The sequence below is a fragment of the Conger conger genome, chromosome 10, assembly GCF_963514075.1.
Source record: "Conger conger chromosome 10, fConCon1.1, whole genome shotgun sequence".
Taxonomy (NCBI): domain Eukaryota; kingdom Metazoa; phylum Chordata; class Actinopteri; order Anguilliformes; family Congridae; genus Conger; species Conger conger.
Genome location: NC_083769.1, coordinates 34966301 through 34985704, shown reverse-complemented (window position 1 = coordinate 34985704; position 19404 = coordinate 34966301). Strand labels below are relative to the sequence as shown.

Sequence of the window (19404 nt, the reverse complement as noted above, 5' to 3'; positions counted from 1 at the left end):
CAAATACGGTGCAGTGGGTAGCACTGCCGCCTCACAGCAAGGAGGTCCTGGGTTCGAATCCCCGTCGGCCGGGGCCTCTCTGTGCGGAGTTTGCATGTTCTCCCCGTGTCTGCGTGGGTTTCCTCCGGGTACTCCGGTTTCCTCCCACAGTCCAAAGACATGCAGGTTAGGCTGATTGGAGAGTCTAAATTGCCCGTAGGTATGAGTGTGTGAGTGAATGGTGTGGGTGCCCTGCGATGGACTGGCGACCTGTCCAGGGTGTATTCCTGCCTTTCGCCCAATGTATGCTGGGATAGGCTCCAGCCCCCCTGCGACCCTGATCAGGATAAGCGGGTTCAGACAATGGATGGATGGATGGATACCCCCAAATACCTAATACTTGCCTTTGTGAAGTCTGCCTATCTGTCTATATATCTGTCTATATGTCTGTTAATATGTTATTTATATTCACATTGGATTTAATTGTGAAAATGAATAGATAATATGTTCATTTGGCCCCTCAGATATATATTAACTTTTTGTTGCAATGGACGGATTAAAAATAAACTTTATATGTGTTATGGTATTTAAGATAATGCTTAAAATATGTTAAACACATCAAATTTAGAAAAACACCCACCAAACATATGATGTCCATTGCAATGGATGATGGGTCTGAAGGGGGTTAATTTCATTAATTGCAATGTGTTGTTTACTGAGAGTATATAATATGTTTGTTTACATTGCAAGTTCTCTTCCGGTTTCGAGCCAACTCGTCATATGTGACGATGCATCACATGTAGAATACGGAAGTGTAAAATGTCCAGAGCATGAACTATTATATTACAGTTGAATAGTCCACAGCCGATCGCTGTGTGGCTGCATGTTTGAGCTATCTTCCCAGAATTGTGTCATTCTGTTTTTAGCTGTAGTTTCTGTTTATGACGTGTCCTTTACTGACATGTGCTTGTGCAAAGATTTTATGTAACCCAATGTATTGCTCGAAAGGTAAAAAAAAGTTTATGACGTTCAGATGAGTCGACACTAATTCTGGTACGAGTGACATTCACGGAGCACCTGTGGCTAGTCGAATTTTTACGCACTCGATAGGGGCTACTTCGAATGACACAATAGCACGGGCTACGTCTGCTTAATTAAATGTAGCATTTGATAATGCATTGATACGTGGAATTGACGTTGTTGTTACAGTCATGCAGCTGTTGCCACTGTTTGTTAGAGGCGGGCTCGTGAAGTGCGACTTCTAAAATCCTTGAATTTAGCTCCTCATCGTTATGTTTATAACATGTTAATACATCTCGACCTCGGCGCAGTTCACTTCACGGTTTCTACAACAGCGATTTTCAACTTTAGTTAGCGGGCTTATACAAGTTGCGTCACCTATTCTTGCGTCACCTATTCTTAACGAAATTTCGATTATCCATTTACATTTTTGTTTCAGGGAGCGAGAAGAATGGCGCAAGTGCCCAAAGTTCGTCTTTCGGGAGGCTTGGAGATCTGCCGTCTGCTGAACGGCATGTGGCAGGTTTCTGGCGCGCATGGTCCGATAAGCCCACAGAAAGCAGGTAAGTACCATGCAACATATTAAAAATATAATGAATAGCCCACTATTCTCATTCTCATTATTTTTGTAGCATTCCTGTCAACGTTGCGAAACCATTACTAATGTATCTTTCATAAGTGTGTTCCCCTGCAGTGTAGAGACATGGGAACAGTGTATAATCATGTCAACTCCTCAATAATCCACATCACCACTTCCTAACTAGCTATACATCTAGGCTATATCTCAGCTTTCACATTGTGTGACATCTTTGTTCTGTTCCTCAGTAAAGGCCATGGAGGCTTATGTGGATGCAGGATTGACATCATTTGACATGGCAGATATCTATGGCCCAGCAGAGGAGATTTTTGGGGAATTCAATAGGCAGGTAATGTGCTCGTTTTGAGTGATCCATTAAGCAGATACCTCTTAGGTTTTTTAATCCATTGGCTCTTCTGAAGTATGTATTGCTGAAATCCAATGGTCACTATGAAAAGCTAGCTCAGTATGCTAGTAAGCTTGCTTGCATTGGACTTTTTAGGACAGAGGGAGAAAACAGCTATTCTCTGTTATTAGGTAATAACTTTGGTATTTCTTGGCAGTAAGATTTACATGAATAGTTGTATATGCATTTAAGATTTAAAAGTCAAAATATTTTGCTATGCTATGCTATATGTGCACTGACATAAAATTCAGTGCTGTATATATATGTGATTGCTCATTGCTGCGATCTCCACAATTTGCAAGAATGCAAGCAATGCCAGTGCACTGCAGTTCACATGCCAGGCTCACACAATGCAGGCGCTTTATGTGCAGTTCAACAGTCAGACGTGTGGGTGCCCAGTCAACCAACAGGGGTCACTTGTGAGCAATAGGTTGCCATGGAAGCTGACCAAAACTCTTCCATCCCCAGGTAACATGAGGGTCAATCCTGTATCATCTGGATTATATATATTTTTTCAAATCAGAATTGTCTTTTAAATAATTCTTTTTAGGTCATAAATATAAATGAAGAAATGTAAGCGACTGCTTTTGACCTCTTCTGCTTTTGAACTTTTTATTTTATCTGATATTGTGGGGCTTGGCTAGATGGGAGGTTGCTATGGGAACCAAACCTTGTGGACAGAAAGTCTGATGTCTTATTATGTGTTGCTAATGTGTGAGACTTTAATGAGGAGTTGCAGTGACGCATGAATAGATTGCTTATTGCCAGTAGCAACATCAAAATCCAGGCACATTTCTCCTTATTATTTGATGGCATCCACTGTTAAATGTGAGACTTCATCATTATAACCAAAGCATTTAATTCCCTTATTATTGAAATAATGAGGTCAGCGCACCTTACTTATAATAATACACTTTATGCACATTCAAAAGGCACATTTTCACATTTTGGCTATTTAATACTATGCCATTGATTAATCTGATGCAGTATAGAACTGAAAACATAAAGAAAATAGTTTTCACAGCTATGGTAGCACGGAAAATCCCTGCAAGCCAGCAACCCGGATCAACAGATCATATTATTAAGTGTGATGCAGTCCTACCATTAACAGCATGCTGCCTGCAGAGCGACATCGATTTCTCTCCCTCAGCGTCCAGTGCTCTCCAGACTGGGCACAGGATGGTGCTAATGCAGCACACAGAGGGCTGCCTGTGTAGAGCTGGCAGGTCCTCAGAGGGCTCAATCAGGGAGGGGTCAGGGGCAGGACTCCTCTCAGGGGCAGGATGGGGAGTGACCCAGGAGCTGCTCGCATGGCTGAACATCGCTCATTCAAGTGCACCAGTCGCTCAGTTTCTGTTAAAGGCACTTACAGTCCACAAACTAGAGCCCACATTTTTATTTATTTTCATTATTACATTTATTTCTATTGGGCATTAAGAAAGACATGCACGTTAGGCTACTTAGGTGGGGCATTAACAGGGCGTTGCTGCAAAAGAGCATGTGTGCTCCATCAATTGACCCTGTATAAATAAAGCTTAATAATAATAATAATAATTGGTTGGAATATGTATTTGTTATATTATTAGAACGTATGATTGCCTTGGATTAGAGTCAAGGGATGTGTTGGGTCAATACTGTATGTAGTGGCTCATTACCTTTCATGCATAGCTGACTAAAATGGCTTTGACAGCCTAATGGAAACTCCCTGATAATGATCTGTGCTGGGAGTGTACAAAAGGAGCATAGTTTAGTACAATGGTAAAAGGGATATGTGAAATAGGGGAAGCCTTCACAATATTTTCTACATTTCCAGCTGTAGTAGTTTACAGGTACTTTTTAGAAGAATCTGCACTAGTCTTTCTCATAAACAGGTTAAGTGAGTGATATTATACAGCATTGTTCGGTATGGACTACAAACAAAATAACTCATTCAGTTTACTGCAGTGGTTTAAAACTGAGCAAATCTGAGAAAATACTGACTTCTGCTTTGGAGGGCAGAGATTTTTGAGCTCTGTAAAATCCTGGAATATGAGCATTGTAGTTGCGAAGGACGTTATATTTTAAAGTGGAAGAGTTCTTGTTGCAAAGTGGGTCAGATAGATTGGCATGTGTTTCTAATAAGAGGCAACTTTGGGCTATATTGATATTGTATTTTTGCTGTTACTTAATTCACATCCTGTAGCACTTGCTGAATTAAATTAACTTCCAATTATGGTATGATAGTGTTTCTGAATTCTGATATCTTTGAAACCTTAGCTGAAATCTGCTGTCACTGCCCCAGCAGTACAAGGTCTGACCAAATGGGTTCCCCGTCCAGGTCCAATGGATCGGAAGGTAGGTTATTTACTTTCACTTGATGCAAGGTGAACAAACCTTAATGTGAAAGGTAAAATAAAATGGAGATTGATTCGTATGAAACCTAGTTCAGTTTCAGTGTATTGCAGTTCCATGGAGTTGCCACTGGAGGGCAGAGACATGTTTTTTACGGTTTGGACATTGCACATTTTAGGCTCATCAGAGATTGGGGCCAAGATCAGAATTACAGGACTTTATCAAACGCAGCCCATCAGGCAATGAGCTAATGCCATGAACAATGATATATTTACATTATTCATGATGCTTGGTCTAATTAATACTACAGTCCTGAGTCTGTGACTGTGAAAACTGGTATCGCACACAGAGAATGGGCTGATGACAACTTGCAACAAAGGATTTGCCACTTTTGCATTTCAAACTGGTTATATGTGACTGAGCCCTTGGGAATACATTTTACTTATCAGAAATAGTTTTAAAGCACTTAAATATCTTCCCTGTAAAAAAAAAATAGGAAAAAAAGAAGCTTTTAAATGACCAAGCATGACTTCATGGAGAAGAAGAAATTGATTCATGAATACATATCCCATGGCATAATGGGGGAGAGGCAGATTGGGCTGGTGCAAAAAGTCATCCCTCCATGAATATTCGCTTTTATTCAAGCCATATTTCTGCTTGGAGCTGGACTTGCCATTGTTTGTAACCAACCTCTAAGCACAGTAATTTGAATAATAAATATTCATGAAAGGGAAGACTTGTCAGCCCAAGTTATTTTGTGCACATGTTCTGAAATGGAGTGTTTCTACAGTATGTGGTATTTGTATGTGGCCTATCCAGGAGTTCTGGGGGCTAATGGGAAAGGGGGTATTGCAGAGAGTATTGTTGAGAGAGCAGGGTGTTAAATGGAGAAGAGGCTGCAGGGATGGAGAAGGGGTTGCTGGGAGGAAGAAGGGGCTGATGGGAGCTCTCTGTCCTCAGGTAGTGGAGCAGGCAGTCCGGAGGTCCATGAGCAGGATGCAGGTGGAGAGGCTGGACTGCCTGCAGTTCCACTGGTGGGACTACGGGGATCGGAGATACCTGGACGCCCTGGGCCACCTGTCCGACCTGCAGCAGGAAGGCCTCATACGTACGCACGACATTATTATCATCATCATACGATCATTTCATTGATGATTATTAAATTATATAGATTATTGTTATTGTGTTATTACTAAGTCTTGGTCAGTTTATCTGATTGATCTGTGAGGGTTCAAGTGTTTAATAAGAGTGTCTGCCAAATGACTGTAATGTAATGCAATGATCATTATTAATACAATAATTATTTATGATAATTGTTCATGTTTACACAATTGTTGTATGATAATTGTTCATGTTATACAGTATTTTTATAAAATGTAATCTATCAATTTAAAAAGGCTCATTATTGTGATTGTGTATTTTATAATCAAAAGTGAATGTTCACATATTTATGGATCATTGTGCAATATTTTATGGCAGTAGATAAGCTTCAGCAGAGATGGGATCGGTCTGGTACTTAGTGTTTTCAGTATGGTGTGTTTGCCCAGCCGAGCAGTTCCTGACTGGGTGTTGGATCGTTCCAAAACAACTCATCTTAATTTCATTATGTGTAATCAGTGTAGGCATTCTAAAGCATGTTATACAATTCCTGGGTTACAAATCAGTGTGCATTTGATATTAAATAAGCCTGTGACTGTATGGACAGATGTACAGTATGTACACAAATCTATGGTGTGAATAGCGTGTTTGTATGAACTATACCCAGATAAGTAAAAGATGTGCTTTGCCCCACTGCAGGTGAACTGGCTCTCACTAATTTTGACACCCAGCGTTTGGAGGAGATTGTCAGCAGAGGCATCCGGATCTCCAGCAACCAGGTGCAGTACTCTCTCATTGACAGAAGGCCTGCTGCCAAGATGGAGAAGTTCTGCCTGGCGCACGGTGTACAGATGCTCGCATATGGCACTCTAGGTATAGTAACCGCAAGGATAGGGCATTTTGCAGCACACACAAGCGGACACGCAAAGCTTTTTTATCATACGTACAATATGGGAAGCAGCTGTTCAGTGAAGACGTATCTACCGAATGGCTCTACAAAGAGCAAAGAGCTGCAGGCACTGAACAGTACCTTTTCTGGGGTTGTTTGTGAACGTTAACGGATGAACTCCTCTGAACTGTGAGCTATCACAGATGTGATCAGGAATGGCATGCATGGTATCACCTGTGTCTAATAATGACAGGTCAGGTTTTTCCTTGGCAACTATATTTTTTCTGGATAAATATACAATAATGTATTCATATTGGAAGAGTTACTGTGGGAGCCACCTAGGGGCTAAGTGTGGTACTGATCTGGGTATGATTAGTGAAATGGAGGCTTGCCAGTTTCTTTGACCTGTTTCTGTAATTTATTAAAGCAATGACAGAAACATGATTCTCCCCCACAAAGGGCTACCTGCAGCACATTCTGCTAGACAATTTTCACTGAGAATGCCTTTATCTCACTGGCTATCTTTTCTGAAACTCGCTTTTCCTAATGTAAACATAATAAAAATGTAACTAGTGAGAAGACAAAGATAAGATAAAGTTAAAGATAAAGAAACATTTTTGCTTTTAGATTTTATTTTTGGTTGCAAATTTTGATTGAATGAAATTGTGATTGAATTTAAATTGTTGCATTGCCAGTAGTGGTATTAAAAAAGTTAAAAAAAACTATAAATTGCAATGTTTGATAATCATGTAAGAGTATATTCTTACTTCAAAAGTAATATTAACATTGGGTTTATTATAAAAAACGAAATGAAAGTCTTTTAAAAAACCTTCATCATTAAATGTTCAGCAATAGATTAGTCATACTCAGTGGACAGTTGATTAAGGCATGCTGTGGAAACAACAGCGTTCTAAAATGGAGGAATTGTAAAATGGAGGCAGTGAGAAAGATGGTACCATCTGACCGCACAGCCTTTTCTCTCCATTTCCCTCTCTTTCTCTCCCTCCCTCTCTCTTTCTCCCCTCCTCACCCTCCTAGGTGGGGGGCTGATCACCGAACGATACTTAGGCTGCAGAGAGCCGAAAAGCCAGGCGGAGCTCAACACCGCGTCCCTGAGCAAGTACAAAAAGATGGTGGACATGTGGGGAGGCTGGGAGCTGTTTCAGGAGCTGCTGTCCGCCCTGGACGCGGTCGCTCGACGCCGGGGCTGCTCCATCGCTAGCGTGGCCACCAAGTACGTGCTGGATCAGCCGGCAGTGGGCGGAGTGATCGTGGGCTGCCGGCTGGGCGTGGCCGGGGCCGAGCACATCCAGGACAGTCTGCGCAGCTGCGGCGTCAGCCTCGCCCCTGAAGACCTGCGCGCCATCCACAGCGTGCTCCAGCGCTCCCAGGACCTCCTCCTCGCCGTCGGGGACTGCGGAGACGAGTACAGGAAGTAGGCGGCGGAGCGGGAGGGGTCACAGAACACGCGACTTTCGTGTGTGACGCGAGGAATACGCCCACGTTACGCCCACGTCCCGCCCATGTCTCTGTGCCTGCCTGCTCTTCCTTCCACGCTTCAGACTAACGGATAACGGAAGCTTCGCTTGTGCAAATCAATGTAGCCATGCGTATGCAATGAGGTCCCTCCCTGTGCTGCCACATAGACTTAATGCAGATCTCACATCACACAGAAAAGTATTCTCTGAATTCACAATTATTATGTCACATCATTCAATGCTTTATTATATTGAATCGAAATATAAAATCATTCAATATGAACATGCGTACATGTATAATATGTATTGTTAGGTGGAAAATTGAAAAGATGAGAGAGTGGGGGGTGTGGCATAGGTAGCCAATGAGGGTTTGGAGCGTTGGCGACCTCTTGGCATCTATGGCCCAGAGGGGTGATGGTTCGGGGGGGGGTGTATGTGTGTGGGGGTGATGGTTGGGGGGGGGGGGGCGGTCTGTGTGTGAGGGGTCATGGTTTGGGGGGTGGGAGTTTCTGTGTGTGTGAGGGGTGATGGTTTGGGCTGGGGGGGCTATCTGTGTGTGGGGGTGATGGTTTGGGGGCTGGGGTGTCTCTGTATGGCAGACTGGGGGGAGGGGGGGTGTCTGTGTGTGAGGGGTGATGGTTTGGGGGGGCGTGTCTGTGTGTGTGTGTATGTGAGTTTGGGGGCTGGGGTGTCTCTGTGTATGGCAGACTGGGGGGGTTCCTCTCAGAATTTGGGGCAGACTGTGTAATGAAGGGGAAGACTCAGAGGGGAGGTGTTGACGTAGAGGCGGTCGGACAGTTAAGTAATAATGAGGGTCGGCAGACGGCCGCTCACACATCTGCTCTGCCCAGGACTGGCAGGAGGTGTCCCAGGGCTACAGGGCCCGGCTCCTGGGGTCGTCTCTAACGTGGACCAGCCCCGCTCCTTTCCCCCACCGTCATTCACATCCCGGCTGATCGCTGTGTGGTGTCTGTTCTCACAGCATGAACAGGGACTCGCTTTTGTCTTCTTGCACGGTAGTCATGCCATCATGGGCTAAAGCCGCTACTGTCTTATAGTCACAGTCAGTGGTGACTGTATATAGTAAGTCACAGTCAGTGGTGACTATATAGTAAGTCACAGTCAGTGGTGACTGTATATAGTAAGTCATAGTAAGTCACAGTCAGTGGTGACTATATAGTAAGTCACAGTCAGTGGTGACTGTATATAGTTTAAAAAATTTGGCATCTCTAGCCCCACTCTAATTTGGATTGTCCGATTTGCAAATTATGTAGAAGTGTGAAGTTCTCCGAAACGTGCAATGTCGGCCAGCTGCTTCTTTTGGCAGAGACCCACTCATACACATGCACAGTGAGCAAGCAATGAACCCTGCTATCCCTGCCGACTGAATCCCTCCCATATATCCCCATGGTGACGCAAAGCCAATTGCGCACCGCCTACTCACAGCACTTAGCACAGGTTAGATTCAATCCAAACAGCAATTTCTAATGCTAAACTATTCATATGCTTAGAATGTGCGCAAAAGTAATGAATTTGTGTTTGTTGTGTGGTTCAGTGATGCCATGATGGATACCAGGATTTTAATTCCCAGCTGAACTCCATAAATGATGGTCCAGTTGTGATTCGCATTGTTCTTAATGAAAATGCTTTACTGTTAAAACCCCATATGGTCAACGGACAAAGCTAGAGGTTGCATTATTAATAGGGTTCACTTAACATGGAAGGAAATGGCAAGTGCTTATTAAACACCATGTGGTTGTATGGGCTGGGACACCAGGGGAGATTAACCAAGTTCTTATTTCACAATAAAACACTTTAGAAACTAATTTGGTCCTCCTTTGTATTTGTTTGTATGTACTTTTCCATCATGCGATGACTACTTGCATGTACTTGTATAATTGTAAGAATATCTAAATATTCAAAGTATTTATTAATAATGTTATTATTATTGTGTTCAATTTTTTCAAATTATTACATGTAATATTAGTTTTGTAAATCCTCTGAAGTAAACATGATATTTTAATTGGGATGAACACCAGAGAGACAAGGTTCTGAAAACAATGGATGAATTTCTTTGGGGTGTGACCTGAGTGTAACATCAGATACATATTACATTTTAATAATATTAATTTTTTCAGGTTTATACAACAATAACTCATCTTAATAAATTATTGACATGGTGTGCAAACATATATAATAGCATATTTTCTTATTTTAGCTATGCAGGCATAAGTCAATGACTGATTTCTGTGGTTAAAAGAACTGTCATAAACAGAGATGATGTATGAATATAGGGACCTGTACATTTATCTTTGTGGTTAGTTGGTGTCGTGTGTTACTTGGCAGTGTGGGAAGATTATAGTAGTATCTCTATCCAAGAGTGCAGTGTCAGAGAGGACGTTTTGCATGTGAACTGATTCGCGCCATTGGCCCAGGGGTCGGGATGGTTATTCATGAGTGTTCAGTGGACACACTCCCATACCTGGCCCTGAGGGAGCACTGGAGCCAGAACGTGATCATCCCTGACTCCCCTCTCCGAGGAACCATGTTCTCAAGCACAAACTTGATGTGGTTTCACCTGGGAGTTGTCTGAATGAAAATGTGATCCGTTTATCACAACCATGCCCCCCCCTCCATTCTCATCCCTTTTCTCTGTCATCGGTACTGCAGTACAGGAGCTTCACACAGTCTCTACTGAATCGGTACGATTATAGGTTTGAATCCCTGACAGGACATTGCTGTTGAGCATGGTTCAATACCAGCTGACCTCAGCATCATCAGTATGGGACCCAGCTGGGAGTAACAGTCTGCAGCTCAACTGGTTCATTCAACTTTTTGCCAAAGACAAGCACCGGATGTAAATGGATACTTTGTTCAACAGTGTTAAGATGCAACAGCATTGTATTTAGCATTTATGCTCTGCCCTTGTACATTTTTTGTGGAGCTTTGGCGTAGCAGATTTTCTGTTTTGTTGCTGTAATAAATACAACTAAAATGTGCTCTTTGAATCAGTCCAAAGCTACATATGTACAAACCATGAAATTATGATTTTATTGTTGAAGTTAATAATCAGGTTATGGTAATTAATTTAGTCATTCATAAACATCTTCCCACATTTATGTATTCTCTTCAATTGCGATTGAAATTCCAGTATCAGAAAGCAAAACATCCACCCAATAAAATACCAGTTTTGTGAGAAGAAAACATTCTTTTATTGGTGTCAAATGTTGTAGGGATCAGGTAAAAACAGTGGTCCAAAATCATCATTATTGGTCAACATTAGCATTTTGGTTGCCAGACTGGCTTTAATGCTCTGAAACCTGAGCACAGGGTCATTGAGGGTAGAAAGTGGGTACACTGTGTCAAAATGTGAAAAAGTGACAGTTACTTCAAAATGTTCACTGTTTACATACACAACTACATTACTCATTCTTGGGGAGGGAGAGGAGGGGGCTTACGTTAAAGATCAACTCAGGGCTGCTGGAACCACATCAATCACAATTAACAGAAGTACCATTTTTTGGGAGGTTTCCCTGACTATTTTATGAATGGAAAGGGACAGCGGGTGGTTCTGTAAGTGCTGTCTGGGAGGCCCACGCCTCTTCTACTTGGCGTTGGCGGAGTTGCTGATCATCTTCCTGACCGCCTGCATGATGGCGTCCTTGTCGATGCCGAAGATCTTGAGCAGCTCGGCCGGCTTTCCGCTGCGCGGGATGTGGGTCACCGCCAGGCGACGCACCGTGAACCCAGGCTCACCCACCACGGCCGAACACACCGCCTCCCCCAGGCCGCCTGAGGAATTACACCGTGGAAGATAACGGATGGACGTTAGCGGCACAGCTAGACGCAGGTCTGTTTGACTGCTCACTTCGACCAAGACCTTCTACCACGCATTGGTCTCTATGTGACGCTATCGCGATCAATGCCCCTTGAAGCCCCATCACCCTTTGTCCCAGAGAAAGCGATTCTGACAGGTTTGCATTTGATTCTCACACCCACAGGGCTGAAGCCCCAGGGGGCCCCACTCAGCTCGTCTCCCCCCCGCCTGCACTGGGCATCTGCACGGTGAGGGCCCCTATGGCCCACTGCAGATAATTCCCCCCATGAGAAGACTGCAGATGCCCCACACCCCCACGCTCACACATCACACATACACACACAGCTCATTGGACTGGCAGCGCACTGATGCATGATCTGAACGGCCACGCCCTTCACTGCCTCCACCTGACACACTACTCCATTTTTTATTGGGGGGAGGGGGCTTGGTTGTGGGAGCCAGACCAGATTGTTTGCAGTCGGGGGGAGTATCCCTTTGTCCCTGTTAATATTGGACTGCAGTTACAGCGCCAAAACGCAGCCAGCGCTGCTGTCTCTGCTATGTGGGTCACAGAAAGCCCAAAGGGCACATGTGAAATTAAAGAGAACTGACAGCAGATTGCATCTTCATAACCTCCTGCTCCAAAAAATATATATATACAGTATACTGTATGTATGTATGAATACAGTATGTGTACACAGCGGCCTCTCTGTGGCAACGACCACAAGGATAAATATATGACCCATTAGTCTTTGGACAAATACATATTTTTTCTTGATTTGGCTCGTATACCACTTTTTTTGGTTTGCAATCAACCAATTTACATGTGATTGAAGTGCAGATTTTCAGCTTTTATTAAATAGTATTCTTCTACTCTCTTTCTTCTGTATAATGTTCCAAACTATTTACTTCGATAAGCCTATTGTTTAGCCTATGTCTTGGACTGTTTTTTTTTTTCTTTATTATTTCTCAGGTTCATAATGGCTTCCTTTCTTTCATTGGCGCAACTATGGTCCTCATGATCACAAATGCCATAACAAACATATGAAATATTACTTATTAAATATGCAATGATATGGTTTAATAAAAGCATATCATTGCATTAAGAAGTAGACTGCAACCATTTTCTGGGGTCAGTGTGGCTTTGGGTTTTTCTATATCCTTTGTCTCTCTCTGTGATTTCTTAGAATACAACAATAAGATTTACAGCTTGTCTGACTGTATCCATTCCATTTCAAATGCCTAATATCAAACCTAAAGAAAGTTGAGAGTGCATGCTTATGTCTAGAAAAGCGCAAAATGGAGTGTACTAGTGACCTCAACAGAAAGCATTGCCGAGTCTAGTCAGATGAAAATGTGAATTATATGACATTTAATTCCCTCTACAGTAAGTCCATACTTCACATGTGTGGTGAATACTTACCCTCACAGTAGTGGTCTTCCACAGTGATGATGCATCCCCTGGTTGCCTTGGCGTGGTCGATGATGGTTTTGGAGTCCAGTGGTTTAATAGTGAAGGGGTCGATAACTCTGATGTTGATCCTCTCTGAGAGAGGATGGAGTTTTGCATGAGGGACATCACTGAGGCTACTGCTCTATCTCTGGCCCTGCTGTCTGACCTGATGCCCTCTCCCACTGCAACAGCCCTCCAACCGTGGCACACTATGCCAAGGGCACACTTAAGGAAGATGTTTGGCTCAATTTACTCATTAGAACAGACAAACAAAGTAAATCTGGGGTGACAAACCGGATATGGTGGACTGGCTTTGTTTTTACTTCTCAGAGAAATAACTGCCCTTGATTTATGACCTTGCCTGGTCCTGGCCCTTTCTGAAGCAATAGACATGAAACATTACACCGTAAATAACATGAGTGACAAGTTGCAATATAATATGCCTCTCTCTCTTTCACTATTTCCAAATGTTACGGCTGAATGATTGAACATTCCCTTTTCACTCTTGAAAATCCACGTAACTAACTCCAAACCAAATTTAAATATAACATCCAGACATTATTACTATGCATTATATTCCACACACACACTGTTCAAATAAACTGCACTGGATTGTAAAGCCAGTATTGACTGAGGCCTTGTGGGAAGGGCTTTATTCGTACCTTTCTTTAGCTGCTCGGCTGCTGCCAGTGCCTCGTGAAGAGTGACTCCTGCTCCGATCACAGTCACCTGGTCATCGCTGCTCTTGTACACAACCTGGAGGAGGAATGAAATGATGAAGAGGCAGCTGTGGGTGCTGGGACCTGTCCCGTTGAGAGTGTATATGAAATACACTGTGGAACTGATGGCTTTAAAAAGGGCAATGAATTACTCTCTATACCTTTGCCTGCCCAACATGGAAGTCCTCATTGCTGTTGTAAATGATGGCATTCTCTGGACGACTGGTCCTAATGAAACAAATACCCTACAGGAAGAGGATAGGAACAACGGTTAGCACAAGGATGAACTTCAGAGTTCTGCAATACAATGTTAAGAGGGTAAACTATTCACCACTCAATCTCAAGTGAATACAATGTAATAACCGCGATAGTACTGCAACTGGTATTCTAAAAGTCTGTTTTCCCATCATAAATGCCCCAAATTTGCATACACATACATACAAATCAAAGACATACACAGGAAGTCAATCCATAACCCTTCTCTCAAGACTAGATGAGCTGGACGCTGCCGTGGAGGGGGCACTGACGTACCTTTGTATTGGCAGCCAGCTCCACCGCTCTCTCAGTGGACACGCCGTCGCTGGGGTAGAAAATGGTTGCCGTAGGGATGGCTCTGAACATGGCTATGTCTTCCAGGCCCATCTGTGAGGGTCCGTCCTCTCCTGGGATGGAGGGGGCACAAGCAGGCCGGTCAGACTCATTAGTATATGGGAGCCAGGCGGCCACTGATAGAAGAGAACTAAAAGACAGGCAGGCAGGCAGGCAGGCAGGCAGGAAACGTGGCATGCAGTGTACCTGGTGAACGAAAAGGAAACCTGGCCGCCCAGTGACAACTTCCATGACAGATAGGGAGAGTGAGAGGGAGGGTCTGAATGCTGATAGGAGCAGCACGGAGAAATAAAGGGGAAAGTGTGAAGAAATTAAAATAAATTCAGGGAAAAAACTGGGAAACAGCAACAATATGAACTGGGAAGGGGATTCCAAATACTACTAAGTGCTTCGTCCTTGACATATCTAAGCAAAGAAAAAGGATCAATGACAAATTCAAGGCAGAAATGCAGTTTTGTCACACATCATGAAAATACATTCTCATGAGTCTTGACAAAAATGCAATACCCTGTATAACAATTGTCTTTTGTTAGATACTGCTAAGGCTAAACGGTTCCATTCGACTGAATGGCTCCCTGAAGGCATCAGCAGGGTTGGGAAAATGAATTCAGTTAGAAGGGGAGGTCAAGGGGTTACTAAGGGTCACATCTTCACTTGACGATTTCAATAAGACAAGACAAGCAAGACCACACAGGGCTCAACCTCTACAGAATATCAATGAATGACATAAAAACTAGCTACATAAGAAACCCAGTTCAACATGCACATCATGTTTAAATTTACAACTGGAATATCGATTTTTAACCATAAAATATAATCTGCTTCCATTAACACTGATTAAAACAGAAATGCGGTAGCAGCTATTCTCTCTCTCAGGTCTGCGTGACGGCGTGATGGCGTGGAGACTGACCGATGGACACCCCGCAGTGGGAGCCGCACAGGTTGATGTTGCTCTCGGAGATGGCGGCCATGCGCAGCTGGTCGTATGCTCGGGTGAAGAAGGTGGCGAAGGTACTGGCGAACACAATGTTCCTGTCCCGAGAGGCACAGCCCACAGCCACGCTGACCTGGAGAGGGGTTACAGTGGGAGGATGTTACCATCAGGTAACAGCAGGGCTGTGCTGGGGAGGATATTACAGCTGAGCTTTACTAGGGAGGGTGTCATCTGAACAGATCAGCTATCCTGTCAGAACAGGAAGGTCATGGAGCAGGGCTCTCCTCAAATTCCATCTGTTATTAAAGAATCCTAAACATCTGTCAAATAAGGCTTACTATTCAAACACAAATAAAATAGCAAGATCAAAACATCAATCTTTCGATGACATGAAGAATCCTGTTCACATTTTTATTAGGAATTCTCTGTTCCGTGCAACTGATTTCCTGTTTATTTCCTGTTTAGGATATTAAGGCAGCAGATATGAACCAAGTTCATCTGCTCATAATGAGTTAACATGAAATGAAAGTGCATGTTGTCTATTTGTCCCATACAGGATCATTTCCAGATGGCCATATAGTGGTGTAATTTTGGTGCATGTTAATATGTTATTGCTTATTAAAATACAAGATTGTTTCTTATAGACAGATACAATGCTAGATACATTGAAACCACATAATTGTCATGGTATAGATAACACTGAAAACGGGATAGTTCCCAGAACTGCTGTTCTACAATATAAATAGTATGTAGTGTGAGGAATGTGACAAGAACAGCTAATCAACTCCCAGAGGTTTGGTCTTAAAATCACGCTTGTGATAAGTGAATTCAACAGCCAAAAAGATAACAATAAAATGGCTGCAGAACTCAGGAAGTAGGGCACATCACTACCACGGTCACATTATGGATGTAGTCATCTATTATTCAGTAAGCTTTATTTAGAAGATGGGGTAAGCCAGCCTTTTCTTTAGAGCACAGAAAGGATGAGATTTATTGATAGTTTCACTGCAATTAAAATATGGGGGATTTTTACCAAGCATGTGTTGCGACTTTATCAGCTATATAATTACTGATATTACTGTACTGTACTTTATTCTACAATCAGTCCACTGTAGAGAAGACATGCAGTTACCATGTTTTGCTCTGAAATGTAGCACTCCACATAGCGATCAGGGTGCTCATTCTTGAAGATCTCTGAGAAGGTGGAGTTCTTGGTGTCCCCATCCAGGGCTACCACTCTCTCGTTGTAGCGGCCCAGTTTGGCCAGGGCCAACCCGTATGCCTTCCTTGTGGCAATCTGTATTTAAAAAAAAAACAGAAACATTTGGCCTTTTATTAAAAAACAATTCTTTGTTACCAATTTCTTTGCAATTGACCCTGTCCAGTACCCTCTCCTCTGCAGAAACCAGAGGACTGGCCGAGCACTGACAGAAACCCTTCCTTACACACTTTGTTGACATTATAGCCAGTCATGACTCATACAAGACAAATATGTTTGCAATCCTCACATGTTAAATGAAACCTTCATACTGTTGTTTAATGGAAAATATTATAAAGCTTCAGAGTGAAAATGTAAGATCCATGGAAAAATGTGGTCTTACAAGGTTTGCCTTAATACAAGGAAAGTGGCTCATCCTTTTAAGGAGGTGTTCTAGTGTGATATTGAATTATGGACCATGTCAGTGTTGTGAATGGCAACTACACAGGGTGGGAGGGTTTCAGCTGGATGAAGGATTCCTGTTAAACACCAGCGAGCTCCACCCACTGGTCAATCAGGCACCCACCTGTGTGTACATGTAGTGTCTTTCTCTCAGTCATGTCTGTGCTAGCCTGCCTTACACACTGAGGTGTGATAAGAAGCGAAGCCTGGCACAGCATGCTTCGGGGGAGAGTGTGTGCTTGCCTGCCACTCTCCTGAATCGATAGTAAGGTTGGAGCAATGAGTGCTAATATGGCTGACCATTTCACACGAGGTGAGAAACAATAAAAAATAAATACCAGGAAAGGTATTTGGCTGGACAGATCAAGTGGCATAGACCACAAGGCCAGTGTGATATGTGCTTTGAGCTTGGTTCTTGGTGCTTTGTGATTGATGCTTTGTGCTGTGTGCTTGATGCTTTGTGCTTGGTTCTTGGTGCTTTGTGATTGGTGCTTGGTGCTTTGTGTGCTTTGTGCTTGGTGCTTTGAGCTGTGTGCTGTGCGCTTGGCTCTTGGTGCTTTGTGCTGTGTGCTCGGTGCTTTGAGCTGTGTGCTGTGCGCTTGGTTCTTGGTGCTTTGTGCTGTGTGCTTGGTTCTTTGTGCTGTGTGCTGTGTGCTCGGTGCTTTGAGCTTGGTGCTGTGTGCTTGGTTCTTGGTACTTTGTGCTGTGTGCTTGGTTCTTGGTGCTTTGTGCTGTGTGATTGGTGTTTGGTGCTTTGTGTGCTTTGTGCTTGGTGCTTTGAGCTGTGTGCTTGGTTCTTGGTGCTTTGTGCTTTGTGCTGTGTGATTGGTGTTTGGTGCTTTGTGTGCTTTGTGCTTGGTGCTTTGAGCTGTGTGCTGTGTGCTTGGTGTTTTGAGCTTGGTGCTTGGTGCTTGGTGCTGTGTGCTTTGTGCTTTGTGCCAGTGGCTGAACCTTGTCTCCGGGCTTGTAGCTGGGCCCGCTGGGCATCCTGACGTTGCGCACGCTGACAGGCGGGGCGTCGTCCATGGGCGAGGCCGGGTACAGACGCTTGTTATTGTTCAGGATGCGACTGTGCAGCTCCTTCAGCACAGTGTCGGCCATGTCCCTGGTGAGAGGCTTGCCGTGCCAGCCCATCTTATCCTCAGCCACTGTGTGCACACACATGCAAACACACACACACACATACACAGACAAACGCACAAGTGAACACGCACAAGATGTGTTGAGAACCTGAGAGAATCTGAGACAAGATACAATGTAATATAAATGTAATATAAAATACACTACACTAAGTGGGTGTGTGAATTTGTGTGTGCACATGCTCTTTGTCTATCAGGACAGTGCAGACTTTCATTATTTGAAACCCTTTATAAGCCTTTTGCTAACACTGTACCTGAGATTCCCTTCCCTTTGACGGTTTTGGCGATGATGGCCGTGGGCTGATGTCTGGGCTGGCCCAGTACCTTGCACAGCTCCTCCACATTGTGCCCGTCTACAGTGATGGCATTCCAGCTGGGTACAAAAACAGGAGGTACAGTACAGCATTAATGTAACATAACAAACACACACACAGACACACACACACACTCACACTCACACACACACACTCACACACACTCTCACACACACACACACACACAAACACACACACACACACACACACACACACACTCACACACACACACACTCACACACACACACACTCACACACACTCTCACACACACACACACACATAAACACACACGCACACACACTCACACACACACACACACACACATACCCAAAAGCTTCACAGCGTCTCTGGTATTTCTCCACATGGTGTTGCAGTGGGGCAGAGTCGCTCTGGCCCAGGCGGTTGATGTCCAGGATGGCCACCAGGTTGTCCAGCTGGTAGTACGAGGCAAAGGACATGGCCTCCCACACGGCTCCCTCAGACAGCTCTCCATCGCCCAGGAGGCAGTAAACACGGTAGCTACAGAGGCCAGGATACAAAAATCCTATCAAATACACGAGGCAGGCAATAGCAACAGAGATGGGGATTGCAGTGATAGACAGCAAGACCTGGAAAATAGGCGGCACAGGCAGCCTTGTGTGTGAATGCCAGCACCAATAAGCGCCTTTCAAGGTTCAATGGCCTGATGTGTTTTGGCCCCTGAATTCAGCAGGCACTGTACTCATGCAACAGGGGAACATCTACAGCACTTCTGCATACACTGCTAATACAACCAAACTGCAAATACGGGAAAGTGACTATAATGTGAAACTACAAAGGAGGACAAATTAGTACAAGATCCCAAAGAAATGACATTTAAAGCATGTAGTAGCCTGGCAGCAGCATAACACCTGTAAGAAAAAGGTTGTATAACACATATGCTCTCTCTCTCCTGCTTCATCTCTACCACTGCGAGACTATATGGAGAGAGAGTAGTCTCA

General features: G+C 43.7%; 2 protein-coding genes across 5 annotated transcripts in view; one reads left to right on the top strand and one right to left on the bottom strand.

Moving 5' to 3' along the window:
- Positions 1–752: 752 nt before the first annotated feature.
- On the top strand, positions 753–8061 carry LOC133138248 (uncharacterized). Of its 2 annotated transcripts, none has more exons than XM_061256841.1 (7): positions 753–987; positions 1439–1562; positions 1825–1925; positions 4239–4320; positions 5278–5421; positions 6111–6284; positions 7339–8061. In XM_061256841.1, the coding sequence occupies exons 2-7, from the start codon at positions 1451–1453 to the stop codon at positions 7737–7739; spliced, it is 1014 nt and encodes a 337-aa protein (XP_061112825.1). In that variant the 5' UTR covers positions 753–987; positions 1439–1450; the 3' UTR covers positions 7740–8061. The 2 variants fall into 2 exon arrangements, with proteins under 2 accessions (XP_061112825.1, XP_061112824.1); XM_061256840.1 differs by having other exon boundaries at positions 753–1032.
- Positions 8062–11114: 3053 nt separating this feature from the next.
- tkta (transketolase a) overlaps positions 11115–19404 on the bottom strand; it is a 14874-nt gene continuing 6584 nt past the window's right edge. For all 3 annotated transcript variants that reach the window (XM_061258324.1, XM_061258322.1, XM_061258323.1), the window contains 10 exons: positions 18752–18943; positions 18364–18482; positions 17922–18118; positions 16443–16607; positions 15287–15443; positions 14299–14429; positions 13929–14012; positions 13711–13804; positions 13019–13141; positions 11115–11570 (listed from right to left, as the gene is read on the bottom strand). In XM_061258324.1, coding sequence (XP_061114308.1) covers positions 11383–11570; positions 13019–13141; positions 13711–13804; positions 13929–14012; positions 14299–14429; positions 15287–15443; positions 16443–16607; positions 17922–18118; positions 18364–18482; positions 18752–18943 — 1450 coding nt within the window. In that variant the 3' untranslated portion in view covers positions 11115–11382. The remainder of the gene's footprint in view (positions 11571–13018; positions 13142–13710; positions 13805–13928; positions 14013–14298; positions 14430–15286; positions 15444–16442; positions 16608–17921; positions 18119–18363; positions 18483–18751; positions 18944–19404) is intronic.